The sequence below is a fragment of the Typopeltis vanoorti genome, chromosome 12 (genome assembly GCF_054136105.1).
Source record: "Typopeltis vanoorti isolate ZY-2024b chromosome 12, IOZ_Tvanoo_1.0, whole genome shotgun sequence".
NCBI classification, from domain to species: Eukaryota; Metazoa; Arthropoda; class Arachnida; order Uropygi; family Thelyphonidae; genus Typopeltis; species Typopeltis vanoorti.
In genome coordinates, this window is record NC_143560.1 from 109,149,877 (window position 1) to 109,172,702 (window position 22,826).

Genomic DNA, 22,826 nt, shown 5'->3' on the forward strand with positions numbered 1-22,826 from the left:
TGATCAAAGCCTTATATAGTGGAATCATAACATGATTACTCCCACATGTCGTTGTTCCTCACATCATTGCTATAATGCACTGTTCTGTCTTCATAATTTTAATAAAATATCCCAGTTCAGGTCTCTATTCACCAATACCCCTCATCTCCTCAATCATATCCATTAAGTAATACAGCCTTATTGACATCGAGTTTATTCACTCCATTCTACCATTAATAACGGAATCACGTTAATTTAAATGCCTTTGTAAACTTTTTGGCTAAGTTTCATAGCCATTGTGAATACATTTATCGGAAAACAACAAAAAGAAAAATTCAATTGAAAGCCTTGATAATGTGCTTGATAAGTATCTAAAGTCACTGACTCTCCTGATGACATTTCCTTCCAGCTCCACATCTGTCTCTTGGCTGCCATCCACTTTGCGACAAATATACTCTGTCTTACTTCTGCTCGGTCTCATACCTCTCTCTCTTCCAGTACTTTCCTCCAACTTTTCAGTTTAGCTGCCACTTCTCTTGATTCTGCACTCAGCATGATGTCATCCGCATAAAACATAGTCCAAGGCGCGTCTTCTCTCACCTCCATCACAATATTAAACAGGAACGGACTTAATGCTGTCCCTTGATGCAAGCCAACTGTCACTTGAAAACTTTGTCTCTCTCAGGCAGGTCTGAACTCTTGTCTTTACATTTCTGTACATCTCCTGCACCAACCTGACATATTTCTCCAGTACCTTCTCCCTCAGACACCTCCAGATCAATAAACACCAGATGTAGCTCTCGTTGTTTCTCTCGAAACTTTTCAATCATCTGCCATAACCTAAAGATAGAAGAATCATGGATTAAAAACTACTAGGCGGCTGAAATTAAAATTACTTAAATTAAAATATTGCAGATAAATTGAATATTGAATACACTTGAGGATAACAATTTCCCAAACTTCTGGAATAGTGAGACAGTCATCTCGCTTAAGATTAGGTTTACGAAGTAAGGTTTCAGCACTTTCTTTATATACATACCGTTCGTGTTAATATGTGAATCTATGTAGTTACTTAACGTTTTGCTATTTGATCCTATGGTTAGCATTTTCGATTCCATGTTGTGTAAGACCAGATTTGTGAGGTTTGATAAGACTGGTGTGGTCTTGATGTTCAGAGTTGCGTTTATTTATAGATTCCTGTTTGTCCATAGTCAGACAAGTTACACTTCTTGTACTCCAGGTAGCATAATTGGTGAAAGTTTACCTTTTGGAGAAGGTAGCAAGTTGTGAATTTGGTAATGGGTACAACTTGCTACCTTCTCCAAAAGACAGACTGCATTTATTGGAAATTCTGCTTCTTTCGGGAAAAATTCAATAGATTTTTAGAATTAAATTTCTGGGTTATCCTTATAACCCACAGATCTAGTAACTTTTGATGTCTTACTCTTTACCAATGTCCCTCTGACAGATACATTTACTTCATGATAATCCTCCTGATATATTAAAATGATTTGTTATTAATTCAGGATACTTTAGCTGCCAGGACAAACTACAAAACTAAATTTTTTATCGAACATTTCGAATAACATTGGACGTTTTTTAACCTAAACTATCGATTTGGTATAGATATGTTGATTATGTTTTTGCTGTATTGAACTCCACCCTGTCCGATTTTATGAATTTTTTTTTACAAAATTAATTCAATAAACCGAAGAATCAAATTTACCCCAGAGGTAGAAGATAAGAATTGTCTTCCTTTTTCTTAATGTTCTCATTCTTCCTCAGCCAAATGATAGTCTACAGTTCTCAGTATATAGCAAACCAACTCGTACTGGTAAATACGTTGATTCTAACTCCCATCATCACCCTTGTCAGAAATATAGTGTAATCAAATTTTTAATCAGCAACTCTAATAAAATATGTGTAGAGATTCTCTTCTAAACAAAGAACTGTTTATTTTTAGAACTACCTTTATAAGGTTATAATGCGCAAAAACTATCGATAAAATAATAATTATGACCGTTGTTGTAACCCGTGTCAAGAAGAAATTACCAGAATTTGTATTCCATGTGTTCAAAGACTGAAAAAAAAAAAGCAAGACTAAGTTTTCCGTTCAGTTTGCAAAATTGATACCTTCCTTTTCTCTTCAAAAGACAAATATCCTCTTTCTTATCCTGGAGTTTACAGAATCTCCTGCTCTTGCAGCTGGTGGTTCTGCCCAAATTCGTCTTGAAGGACATTAAGAATACATTTCAACCTTAAACAACTAAAACAAATTCGATTTAGCAAACTATACATTATTTACAAAACACGGGATTCAGTTGAACAAAACCAAAGTGTAACGTAAAAGTTATTTTCTTCTGGAAAGACTACAAACAAAGCTGTGAAGCATACATTCACAACCCAAACCGGAACAACGATGATTGCCTTCAACCTTCTCAATGTTGAAAGTTATAATGATTAATACTCACCACTCATGTGTTCCTTAATTTGTAATTAATTTATTGTTTATATTTAAAAATGATTTATTAACTGAATTATTTTATTGTAATTTATTTTATATATTAATGTATTAGGCTTAGTGACCACGAGATGGCGGCACTTCTCGGCCGGCCCTCTCCCTCCCTCTCTCCCTCCACTAGATACAGCATATAATTAGTAATAGTCTTTAGCCAGCTATCAGTGATTGGCTACCGGTAGAGATTGAACTGTCCCCTCAGTCTCCAAAAAGTTGGATAGCAATAAAACGCCCTGGTTTAGCTCCCTATAAGGGAATAAAAGGCATTAGCTGATTTTTTTATCGATTAATGGAAATGGAACTATTCTCCTGCAGTCCATAGTCCATATTACACGCACTTTCAATTGAACTATCTTTTTGTGTGTGTGTCTCTTTTCCTATAACTGACAATGGTTGTGAAATAGTCGAAAATTTTACAACTAAAGACATTTAAGTTGACGTGATTTCATTATTAATGTTTGATGAATTCTTCCTCTTACATCTCGATTTTTGGAGCAAAAAGTTTACTCAATTCCTCATAAACTTCCTGGTCACTCAGTGGCTTCTTAGTCTTGTTATGCATTTTTGTATACATTTATTCCAAAAGTTAATGTTTTATTGTATTGCCATTTCCATGCATATTTCGTGAGATGCAGGGAGTTTGTTATTTTCCGCATCTCATGTTTCTGTGTACATCTCTTAGTTCTTTACCTTCTGCATTCTTTTCAATTCAAAATATTATTTTTGGGTGTCTGTGTAGCCTGCTGGTAATGGTGTTTGCATCTATAGCACCAAACCCTCAGTTGGCACACCTGTTTAGGTTCTCCTCTAACCTAGGTTCAATTCTGGTCACCGATTACAGGAAACTCAGGCTTTTTCGTTCCTGAAACTAAAGAAAATCGACCGTTTAATCCACACTACTTCAGACAATTTAGGAACTATGAGATGGTAGTAGTTGTTTGCCAGTCTCTTCACTGGATGCTGCTTAAAATTAGTGATGATCTTCGGTTAGTTATCTCTGATTGGCTATTGGTGGAGGTTGAACCGCCCACTCAGTCTCTAAAAGTTAGGTAGGGCTAAAATGGCCTTGCCTGCTCTCTGTAAGGAAATAAAATGTGTTAAGCTCATTGATTGGCTATATTTCTTTTTAGTTAGTTCCCGAGTTAATCTTGAGCACAGGTAAGTAGAACCCAACCCCCGGAATCTCGGGTTTTTAACCAACTAAAAAAATACCTCACTAAATCACAGTATTTCAAAAAATAATACATATGTCATATGTCAAAATGGTGGCATTTGTCTACCATATTTCCACTCTAAATGTCCATGAAATAGCTGTTAGCCATCACTGACAGCTCGCTTAGAGTAGAAATTGACTGTTAACAGATCTCCCAAAAGTTAGGACTAAAATAACCGTGCCTACTCCCTTTGGAAATGAAAGATAGGAGAGATTTCTTTCGCCATTTTGGTCTCAATTTAACTTCTCTACTAAATAAAATAATAATTAAAAATCCTGAAGTAACTAAAATTGGGTTCTACAAGGTATGGCGACCGTCTTTCAATAATATTCAGACATTTTTTTAATCCGTATTTTTCCCAACTAAATATCAATCTGTAATTTTAACTTAGTCGATTTATTATCTTTTAGTGGTTATTAGAGTTGAATATTTAAGGCTAAAGTGTACTCTTGGCTATCATACGTTTGCGTCAAACGAAGAAGTTAGTGTAGGAAACTGAGCTTCAGAAATTTCCAGTTTGCATAGCTATTTTGAAAGTTATTTACAAAGTGTGCTTTCTTTGTAAGTAATACCGATAAAAAGGAAGAATTCAGAAGAATGTTTGTTGTTTTCAGCAAATAATGAATACTATACTTTCACCTGCGTTAAGCAAATCTGGTGCAGTGCATACCTAGTTAATCTGTATATGGTTATCCACGTTGCACGAAATCTTAATACCCGGCGTGCCACCTATGGTGTATTATTATTATGTGCGTTGTATCAAGTGGTGAATGGGAATTACCGGGGGAAAATTAAAGGCGTTTTTTTATTGTTTTTTAACACGGTAATTTCATGGCTTCTTCGAGATCAGATTTGCAGTATAATATAAGACCTGCGAGGCCAGGCGATTGTAAAGCCATTGCTGAACTGATAAAGGTAGGTCAGTGTGTGCGTGCGCGCGCATATTTTATAGAGAATGAGACTTATGGATGGCGTGTACTTAGCAAAGTTGCATCTACAGACAGGAGTGTTTTGGGTATGCAGTCAGGTTAGCGTAGGATCAGCCACTGAGAATTTTGGTGTAGTATTTATCCGTTATTGAAGAAAAGAGCATGGGTCAGCCGAGAACTTAAAAGGACTTGAATCTATTAAAAATATGCAACATACCAGTAAACAATGGGAATGTATGTGACACAGAGCATAAATCATGCTATATTATGTGCATATAAGAATCCATATACATTTACGACCTCTTTGATGGGAAAAAAGGCCGGGGTTGTCAGTAGAGTTGATGCAGTGAGTGGGCTAACCACCCCATTGGTAAGGCATGTTAGGTGCCTTCAATGATGGCCTGTTTTGTGTATCAACATCTTCATGTTTTGTCCTTCAGTTTTTCATTCATATTTTTTTTGGTCAAAGAAGGCCAGCATTCATTTACTTTAACTTACCCAAAAAAATTGAAAGGAGTTAGTATTTGATAGTTAACTCCTGAATTATTGAGCTAGCCAATTACTGCCAAAAGTTTCTGTTGGTTATTGGAGTAGAAAGGAGAGTAAGTTCCTTCAGAACTGGTCAGTGAATTCATTCTCACTTTTTTAGTTGAATGATAACCATACTTGATTTTTTTCTTTAAGTTGATCAAAGTCAAAGCATTATGCATATAGTCAGTATATTCATATTTATGCTGCTTTTCACATTTATTTACTAGGAATGAAAACTTCAAAAACCAGCAGTGAACAAGAAATGAAATACAGTTGAGACAGGTGATGAGAGTAATTAAAAAATGAACTATATGCAGTACCATCTATCAAAAAGATGAGCAAGAGTTTTTGATTACAAACCTTCAGCACAAGTTGCATTGGTATTCCTCTATTTTAGAAGCTATAAGCTGTTCATAAAGGTCTGTATGTCTGCATAGTTGTGAGTTTTCCTTGCTAGGTAGCTGTGTTGAATATAAGTGTTCATTTATAGTTGATGTTTGAAAGCTAGGATTTATTATAAGTGAACTATTTCCAACTGTTGCATGTTACTGTGTACGAGGCATCTGTGGTTATACATAAGCAGCAGTTATTCTCAATATGAAGGAATTATTTGCAGTGTGTTAAGAATTAGTTGCATGTTGCATGATGATGATGCAAGAGTATCTTTAACCTTTGCTGTTGTTTTTCTCTGATTTTGAGAATAGAAAGTTGTTCATGTTTCTTGCATTGTGGTTTCTTAGTACAACAGTATTTAATCAACTTTTTAAAGGTTCAGTTAGCTGTGCTGTCCAACTAACCAAGGTCTTTTATCAAGTCACCTAAGGTTAGATACAAGTTGTAGGTTGGAGGAAAGTATTGAAGAAAGAAGATAGCTTATTATTAGTTTAATGGAATGAATACAGCACATAAATAAACACATTGAATTGATCTTATATTCACATTAATACTGATCTCACAATACTACTATCATACAAAGATGTTGTGTGTTTTTTTTACAAATTTGAAAGATTTTTTTAGAGTCAGCTGCAGATTTAAAAAACACCAAACAAATTTTAATAAATATAGTTGTATTAAACTTCACATGATTTGGGAAGGCTATTTCTACAAATTCATTCTTGCACTTGCACTCATTTGTCCCAGGATTGGATAGACATATGTTTAGTTGCTTCTCCCACCTCTGGATTATATCACTGGTTTCTTGATTTTGCACTTTCAAACTCTCGCTGAACAACACTTAATTCAAATATCTAACTCCAAAATCATTTAAATGCAGTCCATCAGGCTTATACAAGCCCTTTTGTCCATTAGATTCATTCACTCCACACATAAGTAAACTTCGTACCATACCTCCTGCACAATCTTTACATTGACTTATTAGCATTGTCTCTTTTCTTCTCATTTCTGTCTTATCATGCTATGGCAGGAGACTCACAGTCTTTACTTTCTTACTCTTTATTTTCATATGCTCTCTCATTACATATTTCTCATCTTTCAAATCATTTGTGCCTGCCTAACAAAACAATCAACTTAGATATGTCCTACTCTATGGAGCAGAAACTTGGAAATAAGTAAAATGCAAGAACAAAAATTAAACAGCTTCCAAACCAAATATCTTAGAAAAATTGTAAAATTTATTGGCCAAACCAAATAATAAATAAAGAACTATATAAAATAACTAACACAAAAAGCATTCAAGAGGAAATCAAACTGCATGGATGGAGATGGATGGTACAGGTACTCAGGATGAACCATGATGACATCCCAAGAGTGGCTCTGACTTGGACCCCTGAAGGAAGACATAAGAGAGAAAGACCAAGGCTCACATGGTGAAGGATGATGGAGAAGGAGATAAATGAAACTGGATGGGTGAGGTGGTTTAGTTGTGGAAAGAAAGGATCTGGGGCACGAAGAGGATGACTAAGTAAAACAATCAACTATTTCACTTGTTTCTTCTGCAAACTAACATCCTTGATCTTCGAACCTGGAAAATGTGTTTTCATCACTTTTTCATCTTCCAGTTTCTTGCACTTTTATACTTTTCCCCTTTCACTTTTTCTTTCATTTTCTCTCTCTCACGTTTTGTCCTGCTAAGGAGTCTGTCTAAACTTCCTGTTTCTCTCCATACTATCACCTCATCATCCACTTTGTTACTGTTATTCACTTCCTTCATACTCTCATTTGTATTTTGCACATTATCATTCACTGCTTCCATGACATTTACCCATATATATTTTAAATTACATTTTTTGACTGGAGAAAAACCGAAGTTCAATTCTCATCACAATGAGAGGAATCTTTCATTGGATTTTTCAGTGGAAGGTGAGTTAGTCAATCTCATACAGAGGTAGCAGGGCTTTTTTTTTTTTCTCTTGGAAACCTGAATTTTTCATCCTGCATGCAGGCAAATCAGCCAGAGTAGATGTACAGTTTACAAATACTATTAGTAAGCAGCAGATGACTTAGTGTGTAAGAGGAGGTTTAAGTAGCTGCAGTGCTCTCTTGCAGTGAATCCTTGGAACTGTCATGTAATGATAATAAATTAGTTTTACACACACAATATATATAAAATTTGTGAATTGTGAAATATTCTTATATGTAAATAGAAATATTTTTACAGTATATTAAATATATTTCACTATATAAATTTAACCATGGATAAGCATAATAGCCATTTGTGCTCATATGACAATGAACAGTTAAATTTTTTTAACGTATATCTACCACTCGCTGTAATGGATGTATTTCATCCACTATGGCCAGTTTGAATTATTGATTTGTTTTTAGTGACAAAAGTTGCATAACATGATTGAAAGTAAGGTCGCATTAATAGTTATGATTAAATGAAAAGTGATATTGAATAAAGTGGTATATCGCCAGCCTGGTTGGCTGAGTGACTGGCATATCTGCTCTCCAGCCAACTAGTTCGAATCCACTAGACTGTGGATTCGAATCTCGTCGTGGGCATGGATGTGTGTGATTGTCTGTGAAAATACTGGTGGTGGTGGATGGTATTGGTGTAGTTGATGGAGACAGAGAGTTGTAGAGTAGGTGACCTCCCTCGATGAGTCTTTGAACTCCCTGGAGGTGTTGTAATAATAATAAATCGGTTAATTTTTTCTTTCTCCTTATAGAAGTTATGTTTGTTTCTAACTTCTGCCATTCATAATATGTTTAAGCTTTCAACTAGGGCCAGACGTTTTAGTAATGGGTAAGACTTATGTGATCCTAAGTCATTATTGCAAAATAATCTGTGAAATTCATTTCAGGAATTAGCTGAATATGAAAAGATGCCACTTGGACCAAAGATTGATGAAAAAGGTATAGAAAAATTTCCTTTTTTTTTTCTTTTTTTTTTCTGTGTAATTTTATACAAGATGTTGTTTTCAATGATACTTACATTTATTCTTCTTTGGATATATAGTGTTGCTGTGTGATGGATTTGGGGAAAGGCCATTTTTTCACTGCTTTGTAGCTGAAGTGGAGAAGACTGCTGAACAGTGTAGTAAGTTGTACTATAATGCATTATTTATATTTAAAAATAGCAGGATTATTTGTATTGTAAATGCTGTTGTTTACTGTTAAAGAAAGCAAATTTACTTTCTTTTTTAACAGTGCTACCTTAATCATTTAAAACTGAGATGAAAATAACTTATATGAAAATTATTTTAATGATATAAAATTTCACCATGGTAATGAATTCAGGCATCTTCAGTATAATCAGGGGTGGCTTGTGCATAGGCACTGCAGAACTGCAGTTACCCCCTCAATTTTTCTCGATATATAAATATATTTATTAATTTATTTATATTTGCTTGTAATATTTAATTTTATCATCAACAATCCTATTCAATTCTCTTATTTTGTATAAAAAATAATAAAAATCCATCTTGTAGCACTTAAGATGGTGAAGGATGCTAGCAGCACTGTGTGTACCACAGTGTCATATTGCTATGTGCGCAAGCATATGCACATCATAGCGAGATGCGAGCTATAAGCGTAATGCGGCACTGTCTGTCGTGCAGTTCCACTGTTGTTTATATGCAGTTTGCGCCAGTAGAAGCGTGTTCGTAGTGCTTATCGTGTTTACTCCATCTCTTTAAATATTTGGACATTACAATTAAATCCTTTAATTGTAATGTCCAATAATTGTAAATCCATTACTTTATTTCCAATTAAAGGAATAAATTTTATTTTTAAGTAATTTTGAATTATACCAAACTGTATAAATTTTATGGATAATAAAATTTATACAGTTTGGTATGAATTTTATTATCCACATATACACTGTACTTACAGTGTGTATGTATATTTCGAAAGTTGCAGCACCCCCATGATTTCAAGCCACGAGCCGCCACTGAGTATAATGATAACGAAATACAATCAAAATACATTTAGCAGAAGCATTTAAAAAAAAAACATGCAATCATAGCATAAGTACAACAACAGCCAGTCATTAAAATTCCTAATTAATTAATAAAAACTAGTTTATATATGTATATTTCTGTAGATAATAAAAAAAAATAATAGTGGGATTCCAGGGAGACAGATTACCTAGCTTCCCCAATCCCATGCTCACTTCCACTTGGCAAACTTTGGAATCTGATCATTCAAGTGGAAGATAGGGTACCAACCACAGTGGGGAGCTTGGTAAGCTACAAATGAGAGAGCAGGGAGACTTATAGCAAGTTTGGAAGTAATGGAAATTGGACTGTCACTCTCTGAAATCACTTGATCAGGTTAACAGATATGAGGAGGAAAGGAAAAAGAATGAAAATAAGAATATATGGAATGTTACTGCTTCAAATGTTGAAGTATTCATCACAGTGACGTAGCTAGGCGGGGTGCGAAGGGTGCAGGATGTCCAAAGACTCATCGAGGGAGTGTGTGCCAATAGCATCAAACAATTGATTCCCTTCCAACTACTAACTGCACTCACTTTCTTAACTTTTTTGCATGAGCCATTAGTAGCAGAGGCTCTACCAATTGACCAACCTTTGCTATATTGCTTGCTTAATCTCTTCATTCATTCATTTCATACCTACCTTATTTAACTTTCTGACCCTTGGAATACATTTAGGCATTGCTTCTACTAGATAGTTTTCAAATATCACCCAAGCAGTATTTATCTCCTTTCCACCCAATTCCTCATTCCATGCTACTCCTGCAAGCTGTTTCCTGAGCTTCTCATAATCACCACCCTTGTTGTTCCACATATATTCTTTCCTTGCAAGTCATCACATGGCTAACAACCACCCAGGTAATCACTTCATGTCACTCGACAACTGGAATGAAGTGTCACTTGACACCTCATTTATGATGAGATGATCAAATCCAAGACTCTCAATCCTTATTGGAAGTTTTTTCACTTGGTTATATCTATAAATTAAAGATACAAAGAAATTATATACTTGGTTTAATTGTTTATCCAAGTGTAAGCAAACAAAGTTTGCACCTGAAGTATTTTCAGGACTGGGGCAACTCATATATATAGAAGCTAATGACTTCACATCACTTGCCTTAGTATCCCATAATACAAATCACATCTCCTTGCAGACATGTATAATGCTATTCATTGTGGAAAGGGTCAATACCCAGACACCGGTTTTGACCTTTATTGAGGTCTCTTCAGTGGGAGCCAGACCCAGAGGTGATACTAAAGTTGAAGTAATGCAGAAATCATATTTTTCATACACCAATTACCAAAAGGTGTCACACCCTATTCATAAATTACTCTGGATTAGAGAAAAGGTGTTGGAAGTTTTTTCACCTATAAATTAATAGGTATAACCAAGTGAAAAACTTCCAACAACCTTTCTCTAATCCAGAGTAATTTATTAATAAGGTGTGACACCTTTTGGCAACTGGTGTATGAAAAATATAACTTCTGCATTACATTAACCTTAGTATCACCTCTGGATCTGGCTCCCACTGAAGAGATTTCAATAAAGGTTGAAACTGGTCTGGGTATTGACCCTTTCCATAGCATTATACATGGCTGCAAGGAGATATGCTTTGCATTATGGGATACTAAGGCAAGCGATGTGAAGTTATTAGCTTCTATATACGAGTTGTCCCAGTCCTGAAAATACTTCGGGTGCAAACTTTGTTTGCTTACACTTGGATAAAAGATTAAACTAAGTATATAATTTCTTGGTATCTTTAATCCCAGTCTACATTTCCATAATCAAAATGACCCATAATGATCACCCTTTTCTTATTTACTTGACTAATTTATTTATGCATTTCATAGTCACTATCCTCCGTATTACTAGATCTATAGCCACATCCGACTAAATATTTCATTCTATTCACCTCTATCTCACACCATACTGCCTGAAAACAACTGCCACTATTCCCCTCTCCACTTGCACCTTTATGTTAATTGGATATAAATCTTTTTCTATCATCAATAACACTCAACTTCCCTTTTTATCCTTTCTGTCATCAAAAAAACATCATACCCTTCCATCTCTATTCCTGTCAGGATGTTAATATCATCTAACCATGTCTCACTCATTCCAACAATTTTTGGGTGAACAAACTCAAACAATGCTCCATTTCATTTTCCTTATTTCTGATACTACTTGCATTGTGTACAAACATAACAGCTCATTTCTGGATCTATAAGAAGTTTCACTGCTGTCACTTGATAGATGTGACTTCTTCGTACCTTTCTCAAGCCATTTCTTTTTCTCCTTACCCATTGATCATTCTTCAAATCTATCAGTTCTCTCTACATCCAAGCCATTCCATTATGTTATTTATTCAAGTAGCTTTGCCATGTCTTTTCAATTATTAGTGAGTTCTGTTCATGTTAGTAAAGGAGGGTGAATGTTTAGTATATAAAATTAGCAAGGTAGGAATAATTCCTATTCAATCCGATGTAAATGCCATACCATCTACTAAGATGAGTTGGATAAGTAAATCACTTATCATAATTGGGAAAAACTTCTTATAGTTGAGGCTCAGAAAGAAGATCTCATTTTGAAAAATGAATGTGAGAAAACTCAAAGAGGTGAATCTGTTCCTGAGGAATATTCTTTCCATCAAATGCTCTGTTTATATCTGGATGGTTATTATCAAGGCAAATGGATGAGGGTAAAATAAAAGTGAGAATTTTAGCTCTGGTTATAATGAAAATATGGATTCTCTATACTTTCATGATTCTGATCTAGCTGTTCATCAAGAATTTGAGAGAACCCATAACTTAATTAAAGATAGGTATTTTTGGAAATGTATGAAAAGTGATATTAATTCATATGTGTAATCCAGTCACTTATGCCAAACGAGGTCTACTTTTGGAGGCAGGGCACCTCTACAACCCTTTCCAATACCTGTTAGACCATGTCATCGTGTATCTATTGATATAACTGGATTCTTACCCACAACAAAGCAAGGAAATAAATACATATTAGTATCTATCAGTATGTTATCACACTTTCCAGAAACAATGCCTATGAAGTATCAAACTACTAAAACTGTAGCTAATGAGTTTTTAAAGCATGTAATTTCAGGGTATGGTGTACTCAAACACTTATCTGATCGAGGAGCAAACTTTACAGCAGAACCAGTACCGTTGACAGGGTGTAGCATAGAGGCAGCCTGCCTCACAGTGCGGCTTAATAAGGGAGCTCGTTCAGCCATATTGCTGTAGGCGCCATTGCTATGGTAACAATTCCCGTTGGCGTAACAAGTGCGGAAAGAAATTTTTCCAAGCTTAAACTGATTAAAAATTATTTGCGAACAGCAATGACCCAAGAAAGATTGGTTGGTCTAGCAACTATATCGATAGAGGCAGACATAGCTTTTAATTTAAATTTAGAAGAGCTTATAAACAGTTTTATTGTGCAATATTGCTGTAGAGGAAACATTTAATTAATATATTATGTAATTGTTTTGTGTTTAATGTTTCTCTTCTAATAAAAACAAAATAGCAATTGGAGATTTTCTTATATTTTTGTCTTATAATCCACCAGGAGCAATATTTAATTGTTTGCCTCAGGGCATGATCTAATATGGCGACGGCCCTGAGCAGAACTTATTATTAAAATTAGTATGATTATCCATGGTGCTTAAGGGTCAAAGCTATATAACTGATAGGAGACCTCCACATAACCTCTAAAGGAATGCAGAGAACTGATCAGGGCTTCTGACCTAATGTCCAATCCTCACCTTCTCGTGGTGCGCCCTGTTAGGTATCTACCTGGATACTGAACGAACAAGGATGGGCTGGCAAATTTGGATTTAGCCAACCAAATTGTATTCTTATTGGCTTAAACCAAAATAAAAAATGATGGTACTGTTGGATTCTGATTATGTAGAGATTAGAGTAATTATTATTTGATTCAGAATCCAACATGATCTTCCATCACAAAGGCTAGACTTGTAAATATTAATTAATGTAAACAACTTATTTTACAAATTAATATTCATATAACTACCTTAATTTTGTCTAATATTTAATTATTTAATCAAGATATATGTGTTAATAATGAAAAGACTGTATTAAATATTATTAAGCTATTTTAATTATTACTATGTTAATGTTATAAGAATTTGTATTTGATAATTTAACTGCTCATTAATTGAAATGTAAATATTCTCTATTTATTCCTGTTTGTAGAAATTTAACGTTATGTAATAGCTCAATTTTATTATGTTTTGTTTCGTTGTCATGGAAATGTATGTTAGGTAGCTTGCACGTTTTGGAACACCACATGAGAAGGTTTATTGAAAAGAGTTTTAGATCACGAGAACAATTTAGGCGGGAAGAACAGATATATAAGCGATGAACGCTGAAATTAGAAGGAATTAAGGGGAGAATAAGGAAACAGAGAGAGAGAGGATTAGCATTAGGTTGGAATCTGAGCATTCGGGAATCACAGTGCGATAATAGCGAGTCGGCAAGTCACTCAAGCAGATAAAGTCTACTAGTCAAGAGGCGGTTAGCTAATCAGTTGTAGAATAACAATTATAGCTACGGAACACAGCTGAGTGACTACTAAATAGACTAGCAATACTTGAATTGAGATATAATTTCAGGGCCGACCTGTCAAGGACACACAGAATCTTGAAATAAAGCACGGAGTTTCTACAGAATAGTAGAGCAGTGAAGTTGAAGTTTACCGTTAGCTGTGGTTAGAATTATAGTGCCTAAAGAATTATTTGAATGCCGGAGGAATGAACAACTGTGCATATAAAACCTCAAGTTAAGGAATTATTGTGTGTTGCCTTATTTCATGAGTGATCAGTAGTACTTCATGCAAGAACGATTGTTTATGTGTATTGTGACCGATGATTAATTCAGTTATTACTTAGAAGATTTATTTTAAGGAGTGCCGTTTATTATTTAAAGTGTTTACAGTTATAAAAAGTGTTTGCACATAAGTAGATGAAGAAAGAAGATTATCGGTAAGAATATTCCAACCATTAATATTCCTATGCAGAGATATGAGTGTGTTTCTTCCTAGAATATCCCTATACTAACAGTAACTGTTGCAGAGGTTAGCTGAAGCGTAGATTTAAAAGTGTAAGCTTGTGAAAAAGTATTGCCATCAATAAATTGTATTTGAAACTTAAAGAACTATGAGATATTGATGTGAATGATCATTAAGGAATTTTATTAAATAGTTAAAAGGAACTGTGAGAAGACTGTATTACAGATAACAGAATTACCATTGTCTGAGCTTGTATGACTTTATTATCAGAAAGGCTGAAGTGTTTATAATAACTTATTTAGTGATTTGATCTTAAGTGTAAAATTTGTGATTCTAAATTAAATGTTAGTTTTTGTTAATCTAAAGTTGTATTTTGCCTGAATCTTTTACTGCACCATTCATAAAATATTCGAACCAAAGCGGGAGTGATAAATAAGTCAAATATACTCGGCCAGTATATACAATATTCTCACCTAAAAGGAGAGATAGTTGTGAGCTGGTTTTTCTTCAGTTCTTGAACTAATTCAGATATAGAGTGGCGCAGTCTTAAAATATAAATTTTCTTTATATTTGAATTAGAAATCAACTTACAACTTATCAATTGTTTAAGAACATCATAGTGATTAACATGTCAGATCCAAGGTAAAGATTTAGAAGTAGGATCCAACAGTACAACATGACAGAATTTCATGCCGGCTGGGGCGTCACCTGGTTAAACAAGGCCTACATTGTTTTTGCCAGGGAACCAGGGCAAACAGCGAAAAGTCAACATTGAAACAAATCCTAAAACCCACCCAACTCATCACCAGAGTTCAAGATCGGTACCATCAACATAAGAAGCCTGAATGGCAGAGAAATGGAGCTCGCTGAGGAATTGGATAAGTACCAGATCGACAAAATATGGATGAATGAAAAAAAGAAGGGAAAAACTGGTGAGATCTTTCTGAGCAATAAATACAAATGATATTTAAATATAAAGAGCCAATAGGTTTCATTTCGGCGATATAAACATTATGGAAAATACCAAGAATAGTGATCAGAACTTTACTACCTTTGCTGCTAGTTGCCCGGTATTGTACTACGTACTAGGACTACTTGCATTAGCTCACGCTAGTAACCACCGATATTTTTATAGTTACTATATTCGGCATGAAACTCTCTGATTCTAATCTTGGAGTTTCTTATTTGGTTTTAAAACAATGTGGGATTTAATATCCCCTTAATTTAAACAAAATGTTATATTCAGGCAATGACAATCAAGAAAAAGATGTAGCCATAGAATTCAACACTAAATACGAGGCTAATCTTCTTGAATGGCAGGCAATCTCAAGTAGAGTGATGTGGGCAAATATGAGAATGGGGAACTGGAGAATGAAACTTATTTGTGCATATGGTCCCACAGAAGGCTCTACTAAGAAGTGGAGGAATTTTTTGAGACTTTAGAGAAAGCAACTGACACAATGAAAGGTTGTTCCTTTTTGGGGTTCTAAATACCAGAGTAGTAAATGATTGTCAGACATACAAAAATATATTGGGAAAATTTGGAGAAAAGAGCAAAGCTAATAATAATTGCAAATATCTGTTGGATTTCTGCTCAGGACATGGACTGGTTATTACCAACACAATGTTCCAACATAAAAATATGCAAAAATTCACATAGAGAGAAGAGGCAAAGAATAAGAAAAGTCTCATTGACTGTGTTATTGTTGATAGTGATGTTTTCTCACTGGTGCAGGACACCAGAGTGTACAGGGGATTTGAAATTGGAAGTGATCACCATTTAGTCTTAGCAGGATAAAATTGAATTTCATATTGAAAAGAACATGTAAGAAAGTTTTAAAGCAAATAAAAGTTGAGCAGCTCTGAGATATTAACTGTAGACTAAAATACACAAACATTATTGAAGAAAAAATGAAAGAGTTTGAGAACAGGAACCAAACCTTAGAGATTCAGTGGCAAGCCCTGCAGAAAACACTGATTGATTCAGCAGAGAAGCATGTGGTGAGGTTGTCTTCAAGGATAGAAAAATCAGAACTCCATGGTGGACACAGGAAGTTAAAGAGGCAGTGATGAAAAAGAAGAAAGCATATCAGAAGTTACAAAAGTCATGGGAAGACTTTGGTAAGAACATAGAAAATAAATATCAAGGTGGCAAAATATCTGGAGGTTGTTGAAGAAGCTTAGAAACGGAAGAAAGAGTGCCGTAAAAGAAATTAGAGATGATGAAGGTAAAATGAAAACTGGAGAAAACAATATTCTTGAAGAATGGAGTAATTACTTTGAAAAAATGAAACAAGCAGTGATAGCACCGTGGTTAAAAAAAAAAAAACAACAGGCATGCATGCAGTCAGGAATACATATCCATACTTGAAGTAGAAAAAGCCATCAAAGGCATGAAATGTTGAAAGGCAGCAGGAGTAGATATATATTCGACCAGAAATACTCAAGTATAAAGATATAAAAGACTTACAGTGGCTGCATTGCATAGTTCAGGAGGCCTGAACTATATGGGTGGCACATGAATGAATTCCAGATGATTGGAGTAGAGCTCTCATAGTACCCATATATAAAAAGGGAAATAAAACTGAATGTGAGAATTACAGAGGTATTTCTCTACTGAGTGTTCCTGGTAAGATTTACATTCAGAAGGATTGTGGAAGAAAAGCTGGTGAAGAACAAGCTTGGTTCAGGCCAAATAGTTGTCAGGATCAGATTTTCACTTTACAACAGATAGTTGAGCAATCATGGGAATATAACAAAGATCTGTATTTAAGTTTTGTCGATTTGGAAAAGGCATATGACAAGGTGCCAAGAGAGAAGCTATTCAATACGCTGCAGTTATATGGTGTCAATGGGGCATTATATCGAGCAATACTTAGTCTTTATTTGAGTTGTAAGTCAGCAGTTAGAATTGAAGGAAGTACAGGAAGATGGTTTAATGTTAAATCTGATGTCAAAGAAGGATGTACTTTATACCTCTGTGATTCTTTATCTGTTAAACCTGATATCAAAATTGGAGATGTTAATATCAGCTCTTTGCTTTATGCAGACGATGTTATACTTCTAAATAAATTCACTACAAGTCTGCAAGATGCCGTGACTAAATTGAATAACTGTTGTAACAGATATGTTATGAAGGTGAGCAATAACAAGACAAAGACAAAGACAATGAAAATAGGCAGAAGCATTGTGAATGGAGAACCTATAGAAAAAGTAAAACATTTCAGCTACTTAGGCACGATTTTTAGTGAAGATGGTAAATTAAATATGGAAAGAGACAACAGAATCAACAAAGCTGGTATGGTAGGAAGTCAACTGAATAAATTTATATGGAATAAGAAAGAAATTAGTCACAACACTAAATTAGCTGTATACAAGACAGTGTTCAAACCAATTTAACTTATGGATCTGAGAACTGGGTCAGCAGTAAAACATTTGACCAAAGACTGGAGACTGTAGATATGAGAGTCCCGAGAAAGATTAGGGGCATGAACAGATGTCATCAATGGCAATATCATATTAAAAACAAGGGTATTAGGAAAGAACTTGACATTGTTAGCATCCAGGAATGTGTTAGCAGAGCTTATCTCAAGTGCTATGGTTACTTAACTGAGGTAGGAGAGGAAAGATTAGCCAAATAAGTGTTCTCTGCCAGGTTGGCAGGAAAAAGACCCAGGGGAAGACCAAGAAATAGGTGGATTGACATGGTAAAAAGTGCCTTAGAAGATAGAAATATAAGATCTGATAATGTTGGAGTCTTGACAGGTAACAGACTGATTTGGAGAAAATTTGTAGATAGGAAGTTAGTAATGATGTAAATTTTTTATGCAGTACTATCATATCCTTTACGCCTATTTGAGGGTGCATAGCAGGAATTTGATGATGATAAATTCAAAAGCATACAAGAATAAGAGTTAATAAAATTTTGGTAAGATCTTCTCTACTGTACAGAAGTGAATTAGACAATAAAAAAACTGCATAAGAAAAGAGAGACAAACTGGAGAAATGAAATTCCTACAAAGAACAGCAGGCTGTACTTTCTAGGACAAAAAGAAGCACCAATGAATAAATGGATTAAACATACTGAAAGAATGGACAGGTCAAAGTGCCCAGAAAGATTCCTCTATGCTTCCTCCCTCTTATGAATTAGTGGGGGATTGGTATGATATTTAACATTGAGGAGATAACCGAAGGCTTTCAGTTCTGTTTAAATTCAAACGATGTAACAAGATACTGCAGCTTTCTTTATGTAAACATTCTGTAAAGAATCTACTTTTTTATAAGAACTTGGTTTTCTTCCAAAGAACCCAGTGTTTAGTTGAGAGGACATGTTCAGCTAATCCAGGTTACTCGGGCTCATGGTGCTGTATATAAGATTTGTTCCTCACAGCAGATAAGAAATCTACCCACTTGTCTGAAGAACAACAAGCTACAGGAGTGGGGGATGTAGTAGACACTGGAATGCGGGGGAGCTTGTCTTCAGGTGATGGGACGAAAGGACACCATAATATTTAGGGGCCTCAGAACATTAGCAATGCATTCAGATATTCCTTTAACATAAGGAAGAGGAATCAGAGAGACTTCTTCCCCATTTCTAAGCTTCTAAATGCTTTATTGATAAAGGACTCATTGAAGCCATTTTCAGGAAGGCAAATTTCAGTGTAAAAGGCCTATGTAGAACATAAATTATGACCATGGTGTAATAAGCTTGAATGGTTCAGATTTTTTGACTTGATTATTATTGTACAAGCACCTCATTGGAGTTTGAAGATTTATTGTGTGGAGACCAAAACTATCCACACAATCTCTCATGCCTCTCCTTGAACCCATTAGCAGATAAAGCACTCGCAACTGACTCTGGCAACCCATTCCACTCATTCACAACTCTCCAAGCAAAAAATCTAATCCACACACCCTTACTAGCCACACTTTTATTCAACTTCCAGGGATAACCCCTTGTTCTGCCCCCTCCAGCCAAGTGCTAAAACATTTCCTCTGCATCAATCCTATAAAACCCTTTAAACAACTTAAATGTTTCTATCATACCCTCCTCTTTTTCTTCTATCAACTAACTTCTGCAATCCACATAATCTTGGTTACTCACCTCTGAATGTTCTCCATCGCTTCCACATCTCCAAGAAACTAGGATACCAGGCTGCTTGAACACAGAAATCCAAATGTGGAAGTATCAAGACCTTATAAAGGGAAATAACTTCCTTATCTCTATTTGTTAATGGGTTCTTCAATAGACAAGTAATCTTTTGAGTTACATTAGCAATGTGTTCTCTAAACTTTAACTCTCTGTCTACCACCACACCTAAATCCCTAGCTTCATCTATTTCCTGGAGTACAGTGCCATCACTGTGATACACAGCATGTAATCTGTTTATCCCAAAATGCATAACTTTACATTTCTCCACATTGAACTGATACCCATTATCTTTTGCCCATACTTTACAGCCTGTTTAAATCATCCTGCCAGCTTTCCACTGGCAGGATGATTCAAACAGGGGGGGCTTCCCCACCCATCATCCCCCTCCCAAAAAAAAAGAAAGGAAAAAACACTTGAAAATTTTCCAAAAATCTTTTCCTAATTAAAATTCATTTTTTTATTTGTGTTGTGTCGTGCCTTCTATTTCTGTACTACTTATGAATTAGCAGTCACATAAGGTGAGAATACCCGATAGCTCTCGGGAATCATGGCCGCTGTGAACGCAAGGTGAACGAAGTAGTGCTCCCCCCCCACCCCCAGATTAAATCCTGAGTGCACCACTGCCCTATCTTGTAGCAATGATCATCTGTGTATATTGTCTTACTGGCCTTAATCTCGCACCACACTGCTTCAAATGAACATCTACCCTCCTGCCTACCTCCTGTTCTTTTGGCTGCAGTTCATCTACTATCATCAGCAGTGCCCCTCCCCAATCCTTCTTCTGTAACTACATCATCTGCTGTTAGCCAAGTCTCACTAATGCCTATAACTTTTGGAGAGGTTGCAGTAACTAATACCAAAAGCTCCTCCCTCTTGTTCCTGATAATTCTGGCATTAGTATGTATAGAAACTGCAGCATCCCTTTAGGTTCCCACTTACCTTTACTTCCTGAATCGACTACCCTATTCGATATTTTTACTCGAGATACTAGATTCTGCACTTGGTCATTCTTACACTCACTTTCCTCCTGGGTGCCTTTGCACAAACTCACCTGCTTTCACCCTGATTGCTTAAGTTTTCCTGAATTTGCACTGAACAAAGCTCTCTAGACACCTAACACCGAAACCATTTAGATGCAGTCCGTCAGCATCGTACAAATCCTTCTTTCCATCAAGTACAGACTAGAGATGGTGTGAAGTAGCATAGGCAAACAATATAGTGTTCTTCATGCCAATTTTAAATAAATATTTCCAGTTAATATATTTCTGCATGCTTTATTTGAGAAATTGCTATTTAAAATTTTTTTCAGCCTATTTTTCTATCCACTGCAGGGTAAAGACCTCTCCCATTGCAGGAGGTTTGGGGTCTACTACTCCCATGGTGACCCAGTCCATATTGGGAGAGGACAATCGCAAACATCCATGCCTATGCGACATTTGCTAACCACTCGGCTTACCTTACCAGTTTTTTATATCTTATATTTCTTAAGTATCAAACTGTAGTTTGATACTTAGTGATCAACATTAAAGTATCCCTGTTTAAGGCCTTATCGAGTGCCACTCGTTGATCTGAATGCTGCGTAACTTTGCAGGAATACATTGTGTGTCATGTGGAAGTGATAACTGAAAAAAAAAGTAGTACCAAAATTCACCACCAGGGTAGGTATATGTTGTACCAAATGTAGATATAGTAATTTTTCTGTGTGTGTGTAGGAAGGAGAAAAGCAACACAAGCATAAATAACACATTTTTATTCACTTCCATTTTGCATTAACAGCCTGTACTATTCAGGGTTCTTCTTTTCTTGGTATGCCACAAACTACATCCTTTACACACAGTGTGTTACTCATGACTTGCTCCAACAGCAGTAGCAACTTAATTCACTTGTGAACTGATTTGTTTGCGACCTCTGCTAGGCCTAACTCCAATGATCCTGTTTCTTGAAAATGACTAATCGTTTGTTGCAGAGCATGTAAGTAGTGCACCTCGTCGGCATTTGTTCAAGTAACAAAAAGTAACAAAATATGGAGTGTAGCAAGAGCACTGCAATTGTTTAGATAGTAGTGCAGCTTCATGTGCTTTGTGAGGTTAGTGCCATGACTGTGGATGGCATTAACAACAAGAATGCAGGGAAAAATCCTGTGTCCATCTTTCTAGATCCTCCTGGCACCTGCCAACTGTGTGATATGTAAATTTCATGCATTTGATGTTTGCAATGCCCCTGGTGATAAATTTTGGAACTACTTTTTTTTCTCTCTCAAATATTACTTCTGCATCACACACAATGTATTCCTACAAAGTTTTGCAGCATGTGGATCATTGGATGACACTCGCCCTACAAGGCCTTAAACAGGAATACTTTAATTTTGATCACCCTGTATTTTCCTTGGTTATGAAGTCATTATCATCATCAAATTCTTGATATGTACCCTCAAATCATGTATAGGATATTATAGTACTACATGAAAAACTTACATCATTACCATCTTCTTATCTGCAATTTTCCTCCAAATCAATCTACTACCTGTCAAGACTCCAACATTATCAGATCTTATATTTCTGTCTTCTAAGGCACTTTTTACTGTATCAGTCCACCTATACCATGCTCTTCCTCTGGGTCTTTTTCCTGCCAACCTGGCAGAGAACACTTGTTTTGCTAATCTCTCCTCTCCCATTCTGTTTAAGTGACCATACTACCTGTGATTAGCTCTGCTAACAATGTTAAGTTCTTTCCTAATATCCTCATTTTTAACATGATATTGCCATTGATACCATCTGTTTACTCCCCTAATCTTTCTCAGGACCCTCATATCTGTGGTCTCTAGTCTTTGGTCGAGTGTTTTATTTCCGACCCAGTTCTCAGATCCAAGTTAAAATTGGTTTGAACACTGTCGTATACAGCTAATTTAGTGTTTTGACTAATTTCTTTCTTATTCCATATGCATTTATTCAGTTGACTTCCTACCATACCAGCTTTGTTGATTCCGTTGTCTATTTTCCATATTTAATTTATTATCTTCACTAAAAATCGTGCCTAAGTAGCTGAAATATTTTACTTTTTCTATAG

The 22,826-nt window shown here is 35.5% G+C and overlaps 1 protein-coding gene across 7 annotated transcripts in view; it reads left to right on the plus strand.

The window, feature by feature from the left end:
* LOC150101130 (thialysine N-epsilon-acetyltransferase-like) overlaps nt 1–22,826 on the plus strand; it is a 214,571-nt gene that overhangs the window by 59,458 nt on the left and 132,287 nt on the right. For 2 of the 7 annotated variants that reach the window (XM_090401086.1, XM_090401088.1), the window contains exons 1-3: nt 3,847–4,015; nt 8,438–8,489; nt 8,593–8,673. In XM_090401086.1, the coding sequence (XP_090257212.1) occupies nt 3,908–4,015; nt 8,438–8,489; nt 8,593–8,673 (241 nt within the window). In that variant the 5' untranslated portion in view covers nt 3,847–3,907. Of the gene's footprint in view, nt 1–3,599; nt 3,656–3,845; nt 4,016–4,206; nt 4,627–8,437; nt 8,490–8,592; nt 8,674–22,826 lie in introns of those variants that run through there. The other 5 variants (XM_090401091.1, XM_090401085.1, XM_090401090.1 and 2 more) reach the window with 5 other exon arrangements.